Here is a 13,966-nt window from a genome sequence, read left to right as displayed (position 1 = left end):
GAGCCTGCTTTGTAGTCTGTGTCTCCTTTTCTGTCTGCACTCCCTGCCCCTGCCCTAGTTCTCTGTCTCTCTCTCTCAAAAATAAATAAACCTTAAAAAAAAAAAAAAGGAAAAAGAAACCTATGGGGCAACATCAAGTGGAATAACATCCACATTACAGGGGGCCCAGAAGAAGAGAGAGACAAAGGGGCAGAAAACTTCCCTAACCTGTGAAAGGAAACATCCAGGTTCAGGAATCTCAGAGAGTTCCAAATAAGATAACCAAAAGGGATCCACATTAAGACACATAATTAAAATAACAAAAGTCAAAGATAAGGAGAGACTCTTAAAAGCAGCCAGAGAAAAACAAGTTGTTGTGTGCAGGTGAAATCCTATAAAACTATCAGCAGATTTCTCAGCAGAAACATTGTTGACCAGAGGGAAGAAGCATGACTATTCAAAGTGCTAAAAGGAAAAACTTCCAACCAAGAATACGCCACCCAGCAAGATTATCATTCAGAATAGAAGGTGAGATAAGAGTTTTCCAGACAAGCAAAAACTAAAGGAGTTCATCACTACTAAATCAGACTTAGAGGAGATGTTAAGGAGATTTTTTTCTTTCTTTCTTTTTTTTTTTTTTTTGCTTTTTTTTCTTAATGTTTATTTATTTTTGAGACAGAGAGAGACAGAGCATGAACGGGGGAGGGTCAGAGAGAGAGGGAGACACAGAATTTGAAACAGGCTCCAGGCTCTGAGCGGTCAGCACAGAGCCCGACGCGGGGCTCGAACTCACAGACCGTGAGATCATGACCTGAGCCGAAGTTGGACGCTTAACCGACTGAGCCACCCAGGTGTCCCTCTTTCTTTTTTTTTTTTTTTAATGTTTATTTATTTCTGAGAAAGAGAGACAGAGCATGAGCGGGGGAGAGTCAAAGAGAGAGAGAGAGACAGACAGACAGACAGAGACAGAGAGACAGAGAGAGAGAGAGAGAGAGAGAGAGAGACAGAATCCAAAGCAGGCTCCAGGCTCTAAGCTGTCAGCACTGCACCTGATGCAGGGCTTGAACCCACGAACCATGAGATCATGAACTGAGCTGAAGTCAAATGCCTAACTGGCCACTCAGGTGCCCTTCATTTTTTTTTTTTTTTTTTTTAAGTAGGCTTAACACAGAGCCCAACACAGAGCCCAACATGGGGCTTGAACTCATGATCCTGAGATCAAGACCTAAGCTGAGATCAAGAGTCAGAAGCTTAACCAACTGAGATACCCAGGTGCCCCATTAAGGAGATTTCTTTAATCTGAAAAGAAGTAGCACTAATTAATACAAGAAAACATAGGAAAGTAAAAATCTCACTGTAGAAGGCAAATACATACAAGGTAGTGGATTAAATACTTATAAAGTGACTATGAAGGTTAAAAGACAAAACTGGTGGGGCACCTGGGTAGCTCAGTTGAGCATCAGGCATCTAGCATCTTGATTTTGGCTCAGGTCATGATCCCAGGGTCATGGGATCAAGTGCTGTGTCAGGCTCCATGCTGAGCCTACTCCATGCTCAGCACGGAGCCTGCTTAAGATTCTCTCTCCCCTGCCCCTCTCCTTCATTTGCACACTCTCTCCCTAAAATAAAAAAAAATTAAAAATAAAAAGAAAGTAGTAAAATTAAACTACAATAGTTAAAGGATACATAAGATACAAAGATGTAAAATGCAATGTCAAAAACAAAATGTTGAGGGGAAGAGAGTAAACTTGTAGTTTTAGAAAGTGTTCAAATTTACCCATGGGGCACCTGGGTGGCTCAGTTGGTAAGCGTCCGACTTCAGCTCAGGTCATGATCTCACGGTCTGTGAGCTCGAGCCCCGCGTCGGGCTCTGTGCTGACAGCTCAGAGCCTGGAGCCTGCTTCAGATTCTGTGTTTCCCTCTCTCTCTCTCAAAAATAAATAAACATTAAAAAATAAAAATAAAAAAAAAAACCCTCACAGTAAACATGAAACAAAAACTTATAGAAAATACACCAAAGAAAATGAGAAAGTAAACTAAACATAACACTGAAGAAAGTTATCAAACCACAAGGGAAGAAAGAGACAAAGAAAGGGACTGAGAGGAACTATAAAAACAGCCAGAAAAAAAAAAATGGCAATACATACCTATCAATAATCACTTTAAATGTAATTGGATCAAGTTCTCCACTCAAAATGAATGGGTGGCTGAATGAATAAAGAAACAAGACACATCTATATACTGCTGAGAAGAGACTCACTTCAGAAGTAAAAATACACACAGACTGAAAGTGAAGGGATAGAAAAAGATATTCCATGCTAACGGAAACAAAAAGAAAACTAGTACAGCTATTCTTGTATCAGACAAAATAGACTTTATTTATTTATTTATTTTTAAAGTAGGCTCCACGCCCAACAGGGGGCTTGAACTCATGACCCTGAGATCAAGCGTCACATGCTCCACTGACTGAGCCAGCCAGGTGCCCCCAGACAAAATAGACTTTAAAGCAAAGATTGTAATAAAAGATAAGGAGGGACACTATATAATAATAAAAGGGTCAATCTAGCAAAAAGATATAACATTTATAAGTACATATGCAGCCAATATAGGAGCACTAAAATATATAAAGCAAATATTAATGGACCAAAAAGGGAGAAATTGACGACAACACAGTAATAATAGAGGACCTTCACACTCCACTTACATCAATGGATAAATTATATAGATAGGAAATCAACAAGAAAACATCAGCTTTTGGGGCACATGGGTGGCTCAGTTGGTTTAGCATCCAACTCTTGATTCTGGCACAGGTCATGATCTCACAGTCGTGGGATCAAGCCTCATGTTGGGTTTGGGATTCTCATGGAGTCTACTTGGGATTCTCTCTTTCTGCCCCTCTCTGGCTCACACACTCTCTCTCTCTCTCAAAATAAATAAATATTTAGAGTGTTTTTTAAAAAATGTTTTATTTATTTTTGAGAGAGTGAGTATGAGCAGGGGAGGGGCAGAGAGATAGATGGACAGAGGATCTGAAGCAGGCTCTGCTCTGACAGCATTGAAATCATGAACTGTGAGATCATGACCTCAGCTGAAGTTGAACATTCAACCCACTGAGCCACCCAGGTGGCCCAAATAAACATTTAAAAAGATAAAAAATAAGAATAAATGAAAGATTAAAATCATATAATCATCTCAATAAATGTTGAGAAAGCATTTGACAAAATTCAGCCTTCATTTATGAATCAAAAAACTCAACAAAATCAGTATACTTGACCTAATAAAGACCATATATGACAAATACATAGGTAATATTACACTTAATGGTAAAAAAGTGAAAGCTTTCTCCTTTAAGATGAGAAATAAAACAAGAATGCCCACTCTCCCCACTTTTTAATTAAAAAATTTTTTTTAATGTTTATTTACTTTTGAGAGAGAGAGACAGAACGTGAGCGGGGGAGGGGCACACAGAGAGGGAGACACAGAATCCAAAGCAGGCTCCAGGCTCTGAGCTGTCAGCACAAAGCCTGACACAGGGCTCAAACTCACAAACCATGAGATCATGACCTGAGCCAAAGTCAGAGGCTCAACTGACTGAGCCCCCCAGGTGCCCCTCCCCACTTTTTAATTTTTAAGTAATCTCTACACCCAATTGGAGCTCAGACTCACAATCCCGAGATCAAGAGTCACATGCTCTTCTGATAGAGCCAGTCAGGTGCCCCTCTCCCCAATCTTATTCAACATAGTATTTGCAGCCCTACCCACAGCAATTAGGCAAGAAAAGAAATAAAAGGCATACAAAAAGGAAGAAGTAAAACTGTCACTATTTGCAGATGACATAATACTATATATAGAAAACCCTAAAGACACTATCAAAAAGCCGCTAGGAATAATTAATGACTTCAGTGAGGTTGCAGGATACAAAATTAATATACAAAAATCTCTTGCATTTCTATACACTAATAATGGACTATCAGAAAGAGAAATCAAGGGGTGCCTGGGTGGCTCAGTTGGTTAAGCACCTGACTTCGGCTCAGGTCATGATCTAAAGACTCAGGGGTTTGAGCCCTGCATCAGGCTCTCTGCTATCAGTGAGGAGCCTGCTTTGGATCCTCTGTCCCTCTCTCTCTGCCCCTCCCCTGCTTGTGCTCTTTTATCTCTCTCTCTCTCTCTCTCTCTCTCTCTCTCTCTCTCTCTCTCTCTCAAAAATAAATAAACATTTAAAAAAAGAGACAGAGAGGCACCTGGGTGGCTCAGTCAGTTAAGTGACTTCGGCTCAGGTTAAGATCTCACGGTTTGTGAGTTCGAGCCCCACATCAGGCTCTTTGCTGTTGTCACAGAGCTCACTTAGATCCTCTGTCTCCCTCTTTCTCTGCCCCTCTCCTGCTTGCACTCTCTCTCAAAAATAAACATTTAAAAAAGAGAGAGAGAAATCAAGAAAACAATCCCATTTACAACTGCATCAGAAAGAATAAAATACCTAGGAATAAATTTAACCAAGGAGTAAAAGACCTGTACACTGAAAAATATGACTTGAAAGAAATTCAAGAAGTTACAAATAAATGGGAAGCTATTCCATGCACATGGATTGGAAGTATAAATATTGTTAAATGTCCATACTACCCAAAGGAATCTACAGATTCAATGCAAACCTCATCAAAATTCCAATGGCAGTTTTTACAGGACTAGAAACAAACAATCCTAAAATTTATACAGAATCACAAAAGATCCTGAATAGCCAAAATAATCTTGAGAAAGAACAAAGTCAGAGGTATCCCACTCCCTGATTTCAAATGATACTACAACACCACAGCAATCAAAATAGTATGGTATTGGCATAAAAGCAGACACATAGATCAATGCATTAGGAAAGAGAGCTCAGAAATAAACCCACACATATATGGCCAATTAATTTATGACAAAGGAGGCAAGACCATACAAAAGAGAAAGGATAGACTCTTTAATAAATGTTGTGCAGACTGGACAGCTACATGTAAAAGAATGAAACTGGACCACTATCTTGTACCGTTTATAAACATTAACTCAATATGGATTAAAGATTTGAATGTTAAGACATGAAACCATAAAACTCCCAGAAGAAAACAGGCAGTAGGCTCCTTGACATCAGTATTAGTGATTTTTTTTTTTTTTTTTTTAGAACTGGCTCCAAAAGCAAAAATAAACAAGTTGGACTACACCAAACTGAAAAGTTTCCGCACAGCGAAGGAAACCATCAGCAAAAGAAAAAGTAAACCTATCAAATGGGAGAAGATATTTTCAAATCATATATCTGATAAGGGGTTAATATCCAAAACATACTTAAAAATTCAGACAATTCATGACAAAAAATTTTTTTAATGGGCAGAAGATCTGAATACACATTTTTTCCCAAAGAAGACATATAGAAGACCAACAGGCACATGAAAAGATGCTCAATATTACCAATCATCAGGTAAATAAATATCATCACACATCTGTCAGAATAGATATTATAAAAAAGACAAGAAATAAAAGGTTTAGGTGAGGATGTAGAGAAAAAGAAACTCTTGTAGACTGTTGATGGGAATGTAAATTTGTGCACCCACTATGGAAAACAGTATGGAGATTCCTAAAAAAATTAAAAATAGGCCTGCCATATGATGAAGAAATTCCACGCTGGGTTTTCTGTCTGAAGAGAAAGAAAACACTAAATGGAAAAGATATACGTACCCTTATGTTTGTTGCAGCATTAATTTATAGTAACTAAGATATAGAAACAACCTAAGTGTCCATTGATGGATGAATGTATAAAGATGTGGCATATAAATATAATGGAATACTACTCGGCTATTAAAAAGAATGAAATTATGCCATTTGCAACAATACGGATGGACCTTGAGGGTACTTTGCAAAGGAAATACGTCAGACAGAGAAAGGTAAATACTACACGATCTTACTTGTATGTGGAACCTAAAAAACAAAACAACACAAAGCGTAGACTCCTAGATATAGAAACCAGACTGGTGGGTGCCAGAGAAGAAAGAAGGTTGCTGGGGGGAGATATGGGTGACAGGGATCAAGAGGTACAAACTTTCAGGACTAAAATAAAAAAGTCATGGGGATATAATGGACAGCATGGGGAATATAGTCAATAATACTGCATTAACTTTGTATGGTAATAGCTGGTAAAGAGACTTATTTTGGTGATTATTTTGCAATGTATACCAGTGTTGGATTACCAAGTGATACATCTGAAGCTAACATAATGTTGTCAAATATACCACAATTAAAAAAAAAAAGGAAAAACAAAAAGAAAATTTACCAAACATATTTTATAAATACTTTTACCAATGGCTAGTTTATAAAAACAATTTATGTTCTTCAGAAAATTAAATTAACCATTTCGATTAATGGAGCATTTAGTATATTACAAACATAGAAATATTAGGGGCAAATCAACACCTACCAAAATGTCTGGAATGATGAATGGGCAGATGTGGTTGGAGGTTTCAAGTCTTGAATTTAAAAAAAAAAAAAATCTTCTGAGTTGGGTATACACGTGTATTCCCAATCATTTCTAGAAAAGAAAAAGCCAAGAGCCAGATTTTAATAATAAGAAAACTGGAACTGGATAGAGACATTAACAAAGGGGGAAATTCTTAGGAAGAAAAAAATGGTTTAAAAAAAAAGTACTATAAATTTGGGGTAAAATAAAACTGTGTATAAATGGTCTATATGGTAAGGAAAGAATTCCATGGTCATCTCAGCCAGCATGGATTAGAATTAAAGTGGGTGAGAGGCCATATATTTTTTTGCCTAAAATACTCTCAGATCATTTTCTGTAAGGTTTTCTTCCTTCGAATCTTACTCTGGGTAAAAGTGATTTGAAATGTTAGGGCATAGAAAACACAAAGCATAGAAAATTCCTTATCTGTTAATTACAAATTTTATGTTTATCACATTTTATTTATATTTGTGCTATGCTAGGCATCTTTTCAAGAATTCAGAGGAAATCCTATTTTTTAGAAAATAAAACTAATCAAAGATGCAGGATAAAACCGGTAGGTATTTATGCAAAGAATTTAAAAAAACATAGGTTTAATATTTCAAAAATAACAAATTCATATTCACCATTTTTGATGCCCATAATGCACTATGTACTGACATCTACATGTCAAGACTATTCTAGTGATAGTTGATAGTAATAATTTAGGCTAAATAGCTTGCAATATATAAATTTTGTAGTTTAATGAATAAGAAATTAAGTTATATTCCAGGCTCAAAAAAATTATAATAAATATTCAGTTTAAAATAAGTATTATCATTTTCTTATTAAGTAATGTAGTTTTTTCCCTCCTAGTTTCATTGTATAATTGACGTAGAAGTCTGTATCAGTTTGAAGTGTATAACATAATGATTTATGTATATATTACAAAATGATAACCACAATTTTAGTTAACATCCATCAACTCACATAGTTATAATTTTTTTTCTTATGATGAGATTTTAAGATTATCTCAGTAACTTTCAAATATACAATATGGTATAACAGTTTTAAATATACATTACTTAGAAGACGTATTTCTAAAGGTAAAATTCTTTGACTTCATTGTAAAATTAGTTCAATCAATGATTTATCTCAACCCAATATGACAAAATACAACTTTATTTAAATTAGTTGTGGAAGGCAAAATGACCAAGGCTAAGCCTATATATTGTGTTTCCCTACTACTTTTATGAAAGAAATGACAGCAATATTTTACCTTTGTATAGTTCATGTATCACAAAAAAGATTTCAATATTACATAAAGTTAAACTCAAGTACGGAGAAGGATCTAACAAAATTTAACATGTTAATTATGCAACATAAACTAAGACACTGAATTACACCCAGATAATCATGTCATTACTTGGTAGCAATGTATTTCTTTTTAAAAAATGTTTATGCTTTGTTATAAAAAATGCTTGCCACAGAAAGTTTATATTTGAATCTTTTGATATGGTTCAATTTCTGTTAAGTTTCAAGATGAAAAGTATCAGAGTGAGTGTAAACTGAATCCACCAGAACTATTCTTTTCATCATGGTGCTTTGGTGCTTTTGGCCTTGTCCTTATCATTAACAGATTTACAGCAGCAGCAGGACACTGTCAGCCTTTTCAAGTTTTGTCTTTTGACTTGCATTCTTTTCCTCTTCAGTGCAGTCAGAGGCCAAATTCCCACCTCCCCATCATCTTTGTCTCTGTATTGTCTTAAAAAAATGTTTTTTAATGTTTATTTTTAGAGAGAGAAAGACACACACACACACATAGAATGCAAGCAGGGCAGGGAGGGGGGGTGAGGCAGAGAGAGAGGCAGACACAGAACCCAAGGCAGGCTCTAGGCTCTGAGCTGTCAGCACAGAGTCCAATGTGGACTCGAACTCATGAGCCATGAGATCATGACCTGAGCTGAAGTCGGACGCTTAGCCAACTGAGCCACCCAGGTGCCCCTCTTTATTCTCTTTTAAAGAGGATATTACATTCTGACAAAATATGCCAGTGATCAAGTCATATTTTAGCCATAGGATATAAATATCACCTCCTACTTTGTTTTATGTTTTCCTCTTTCTCTGCTCTCTTTAGACTAATTAGTCCCCAGAACTGGAAATTCCTTGAATGAATCCGAATAATTCTTTATCTGAACAAGGGGCACCTGAGTGGCTCAGTCAGTTGAGCGTCTCTTGATTTTGGCTCGCTCAAGTTGTGATCCCAGGGTTGTGGGATCCACACTGAGCTTGGAGCGTGCTTGAGATTCTCTCCTTCTGTCCTTCTCCCCTGCTCGTACCTGCTCTCTCTCTCTCTCTCTCTCTCACTCTCACTCTCTCAAAAAAAAATTCAGCCTTTATAAACAAATGATTTTGACAGAAACCAGGCTCCTCCCACCTTTGTACAAGTTGCTCCTTGTTTTCAAATGCCAGCTAATCATCCATTTCACAGGACCATTCATAGATAACCTAATGCCACCTCTCTGCTTACTCCATGAAGTGATTGCTTGTGTCTGATTTCTTTGATCCGTTTGGTATGTCTGGCTTTATGTCTTTGAATATACTCTCATGTTTTGTCTCCCTCAGTAGATTATAAATGCCTCAATATTAGACACAATGAGTTCTAATCAAGGACGGACAATTATTTGCCTGCAGACCTATGAATTCAAATGAAATGCTTTAACTTTTTCCTAGTTCCAAAATCCTTTCCAAATCTCTTCCTTCTGATTCCCAGAACCACAGTCCAAGTTCCTGCCCCCATTCCCTCTCACCTGACTACTGCAATCATCTTCTAATTATTTACCTAGCCTTTGCTCTCTGACCTCTGGCAATTTACCTTCGATTTCCTTCTCAGTTATCTTTCTAAAGCAGTCCTGATGGTGTCACTCCCTAGGTTAAAAGACCTCCATGGCTCTCCACTGCCTACAAATAAAATCTCCAGCTTGGCATTCAAGGGCTTTACAATCTGGTCCCATCCCCTCTTTCTAACCCCATTCCAACCACTTACTCCTCCTACTGTGTATTCTATGAGCTACTGTTTATCAAATACATCTTTGCACATTCCTATCCCATCTTTCTTCATTTTCTGTCTTTCCTAAGATGAGTTTCTCCACCTACTCTCATCATGCTCTTTGGATCACTTCTTACCTGGCTTGTTGTCCCTAGTCAACTTGTTTCTTCTCCGTTCCAGAGCATGTTGTTTATCTCCATTTTAGCATTTTCCATTTATACTGTGAGCAACTTTAAGACAGAGATGATGATTTATTTATCTTCCTATGGCTATAGCGTAGCAAGTGAAGTGGGAGGAAGAGAATAATTTCCCTAGGAAATGAAGGAAATACTGCTAACGACACAGGTAGGGGAAATTTCCCAACTTTCTTGGAAGAGGTTCAAATTCCTTAATTACTGACATCCACCTTACTTGAAGTAGCTTCTTGGAATTAAGAGTTCAGAGAATCTCTGGGGCACCTGGGTGGCTAGTCCAACTTTGGCTCAGGTCATGATATCATTGGTGGTGGGTTGGAGCCCCACCTGGGGCTCTGTGCTGACAGCTCAGAGCCAGGAGCCTGCTTCAAATTCTGTTATCTCCCTCTCTCTCTGCCCCTCCCCCATTTGTGTTCTTTCTCTCTCTCTCAAAAATAAATATTAAAAAAAAAGTTCAGAGACTTTCTAATAAAAACTGTATTTTCTAGAAGTCAAGTTTGTAAATTTCCTGATATGGAAGTTAAGCCTCCAAATCAGCCTCATCAAGCTCAAAAAATCTACAGCCTGCATCCAGGAATCAATTAATTTCTTCTGTGCAACCCCACCTAGCTATTAGAATTTATTAAAATACTACATTTAAGTCAAGATAACTGTGATCTCTTAACTTATTTGATCAATGGCGCAGTACTGTCCTGGGATCTACATCTAATCTTGCCACCACTGGTCAATTGGCACGTGGCTTTCAGGACATGAGCCGTCAGAAACAGCTCTGTAATTACTTGTGATTACTTGAGTCGAACGATTCCGGGCCTATGGTGGTTATTTCGCCTTCATTCACCATTAAACACTTGGTTCTGTGCCAGCAGGATGTCCGGGTGCTTGGCCACTCGCACCTCGGACGCCGGCCCCCAGGGTCGTGGCCTCTCCGAACCAACGGTGGTCAGAGGCAAGCCGGCAGCATCAGCCGGAGGGAAACGAGGGCTGAAGTTGGAGAAGGGGGCGGACAAGGTCCGCCCGCCCAGCGCCGCGACGCCTGGCGGGTGTCAAGGCGAACCTCAACGCAGCCATCCCGCTGAGCCTCAGCACCCCCATGCCGCCGGATGCGCTCGAGGCGGCCGCGCGCGGCCAGGCGCCCTCCCTGCGCGGCAGTGGGGGGCGGGGCTGGGCGCTGCGCGCGCCGGCGCGTGGAGGCCGCGGGCGGTGGCGGAGCGCGCGCGGCCTGGGAGGGGCGCGCGGGGCGGAGGCGCGCGGCGGCGGCTGCTGCGGCCTGTGGCGCCGTCACCGGGCAGAGCCGAGCGGGTCCGGCTAGGCGCTGCTGCCGCTGGCCAGGTGCGCGGGGACGATTCCGGGCTGCGCCAGGGTCCGGCCCGCCTTCCCGCCGCCGACGTCCTCCCGTCTGCGGGCCGCCAGGGTCCCGTTATCATGTCGCTGAGGCAGCGCCTGGCCCAGCTGGCTCGCCGTCTGCAGGAGCCGCAGAAAGTGGCCCGTTTCCAGCGGCTGTGCGGGGTGGAAGCGCTGCCTCGTCGCTCCGCCGCTCCCGGCACCGATCCGAGGGAGGATGAGAAGGCGGAGGCGCCCCTAGCCGGAGACGCCCGGCGCCGAGAGCCGCAGCCTGGGGCGTCTGCAGGCCCCCAGCCGCCCGGGAACGACCGCAATCAGTGTCCCGCCAAGCCCGGCGGCGGCGGCGGCGGCGGCGGCGGCGCCCCCAACGGCGTGCGGAACGGGCTGGCGACCGAGCTGGGCCCGGCCTCGCCGCCGCGCGTGGGGGCCCTGCGCCGCAACTCGCTGACGGGCGAGGAGGGTGAGCTGGCCCACGTGAGCAACTGGCCGCTCTACTACCTGTTCTGCTTCGGCACCGAGCTGGGCAACGAACTCTTTTACATCCTGTTCTTCCCCTTCTGGATCTGGAACCTGGACGCCCTGGTGGGCCGGAGGCTCGTGGTCATCTGGGTGCTGGTCATGTACCTGGGCCAGTGCACCAAGGACATCATCCGCTGGCCGCGGCCCGCCTCGCCGCCCGTGGTCAAGTTGGAGGTCTTCTACAACTCCGAGTACAGCATGCCCTCCACCCATGCCATGTCCGGCACCGCCATCCCCATCTCCATGATCCTCCTCACCTACGGCCGCTGGCAGGTAAGGGTCCCTTGTCTGTCGTCTGCTCAGCCTTGGAGAGTTAAACTACCCGGAGTTGTCTTCACTCCCCGCAGTTATGTTAATTTGGCCGTTCCCCTCCCAAACCTCTCTTTCCGCGGGATTTCACAGTCCCCGCAAACAGGCCTTTTCTAGGTTTTAAAAGATTAAATGATCCGGGAAAACTTAAGAGACTTAGCTGTCAAACTGTATTCTAATAACAGTGCCTTTCTTAGAACCCAAAGGAAACGCTATTCGTGGAGTAACATTATCATTGAGCTTTGGTTGAGTTTTTAAAATGGTTTTAATTCTTGTGATGCACAGAATATAATTGTAATTAAGTATGATGGTCTTACACTTAACCAAGACCCAGTTTCACCATAATGATGCCTTGCCCCAGACTAATTCTGCCAGGCTTGGGTAAAGTCTTGAGCTTTATTTACTCTGAGACAGTGTTTATAAAACCGTCGTGTAATTGCAAAACAAACATGGTCGTTCGAGGCTATGAAGAAATGAATTTTAAACAAAGGCCACTGTTTATGGAAGTGAATGGAACGCAGCCTGAGTTATCTTTTTTAGGGGTGTGGCTGCTAATTTGCTGTTGGATACAAAGTTTAATTAATCTCCTAAATCACTGATTTGTAGTATCAGTTGTTGAGCTGTTACAGTATTACTGTTTCATTAGCTTTGAAAGTGCATACTTTTATTACAGTTTTTCTTAAAATCGGGGCTCTTGGTCAGACTAGTGGGTTTATAAAAATGACACGTAACGACAGCAAGGACAGCCTGACAATCAGGGATGAGTTTCTAATGGGAAATATCTTATATTTTGCCTCCTTCTTTTGGCCTCCCATTTTTCACTCTTTCATGTTACTTAGGTTTGAATACCGATTCTCTTTTTTATAGAAGCAACATTTATTCTTAGACTGCTATTTTGTTTTATCCATCTTTTAAAAATTGTAAGGAGCTTTGTTCCTACTGTAGACCAGTCCCTTAATTTAAGAATAAACTTAGTAATCATGGAGAATCTAAAGAATTAGACATCCTCAATTTTTTTTTTCCATCAGAGCACAAAATCATCTTAAATTGAGATATACTCAATTCTGTGTAAAACTCCATTATGTTAAGCTTACTCATTCCAGATTTAATTGCAGTATAATGTCTTATCCCCATGGGCACTTCTGTGCAGTACATCTCTCTTACAGTATCATGCAAAATATGTAATGTGCAGAGTAAGAATGACAGAATTACGACAGAAGAGTACCATGGACAATTATTTTTTCCTATTTAGCCAAAGGCGATATAGGTGATACTCAAAATTGTAAAATAGTGCTGCCTGTTTTGCATGAAAGATAAATATCATGTTTTATTTGATCTAAATATTTTAGAATTTAAGATTGTCATTGATTTATGTTTGGCATATTTACTGGTTAGCTAATGATGTTTGTCTTATTTTCATGAGACTTTCAGGAAAAAACTGTAACTGTAGGGTCTTTTATAATTCCTCAATGAGTAGCTATGTTGCATGGTGTTACTATTAGAGTCCAAGTTAAAAAAAAAAGTTATTTTTTGCTCACTTATTCAAAGCACGTGCTAACAGAAAGTCTGAAAACTGTACTGCTGATGATTTATGAATTGTAGATATTAGTATTGTAATATTTCAGGGTTACTTGAATTCTTAGAAAAAGCTTACATTATAGTTTTGGACAACCTAGTATGTTTAATTCAAAGTTTGAGGAATTCGTATATTGTACAATTTTATAAATTTAGCTAGACATGACTTTAAAAATCACCTACTCTCAAACTGTATTTTACATATGTGGAGACTGAACTATTAGAATTAATCTTGTAAAATTACATTTCTTATTTCAGATTTTTTTACTTTAAATTCGAGTAAACTTCTAAATTCGAATAATTGTTTATCTTTTGGTTATAGAAGAAAGGCTCCCTTGTATGGAAGTTCTGTGTTTATAAATGTTTTTAATAACCTAGTATGAAAAACAAAATGCTTTTTTACTTTTTACTTTTTTTTATGTTTACTTTTGAGAGAGAGAGACAAAGGTGAGTGGGAGAGGGGCAGAGAGAAAGAGAGAGAGACACAGAATCCAAAGCAAGCTCCAGGCTCTGAGCTGTCAGCACAGAGCCCGTCACCGG

General features: G+C 40.3%; 1 protein-coding gene across 1 annotated transcript in view; it reads left to right on the top strand.

The window, feature by feature from the left end:
* Nucleotides 1-10,940: 10,940 nt before the first annotated feature.
* The window catches only part of SGPP1 (sphingosine-1-phosphate phosphatase 1), a 35,244-nt gene continuing 32,218 nt past the window's right edge, over nt 10,941-13,966 (top strand). The window contains exon 1 of the mRNA XM_011283398.4: nt 10,941-11,815. Coding sequence (XP_011281700.2) covers nt 11,105-11,815 — 711 coding nt within the window. The 5' untranslated portion in view covers nt 10,941-11,104. The remainder of the gene's footprint in view (nt 11,816-13,966) is intronic.

The sequence above is a fragment of the Felis catus genome, chromosome B3, assembly GCF_018350175.1.
Source record: "Felis catus isolate Fca126 chromosome B3, F.catus_Fca126_mat1.0, whole genome shotgun sequence".
NCBI classification, from domain to species: domain Eukaryota; kingdom Metazoa; phylum Chordata; class Mammalia; order Carnivora; family Felidae; genus Felis; species Felis catus.
This window is presented reverse-complemented; position numbering and strand designations above follow the sequence as displayed.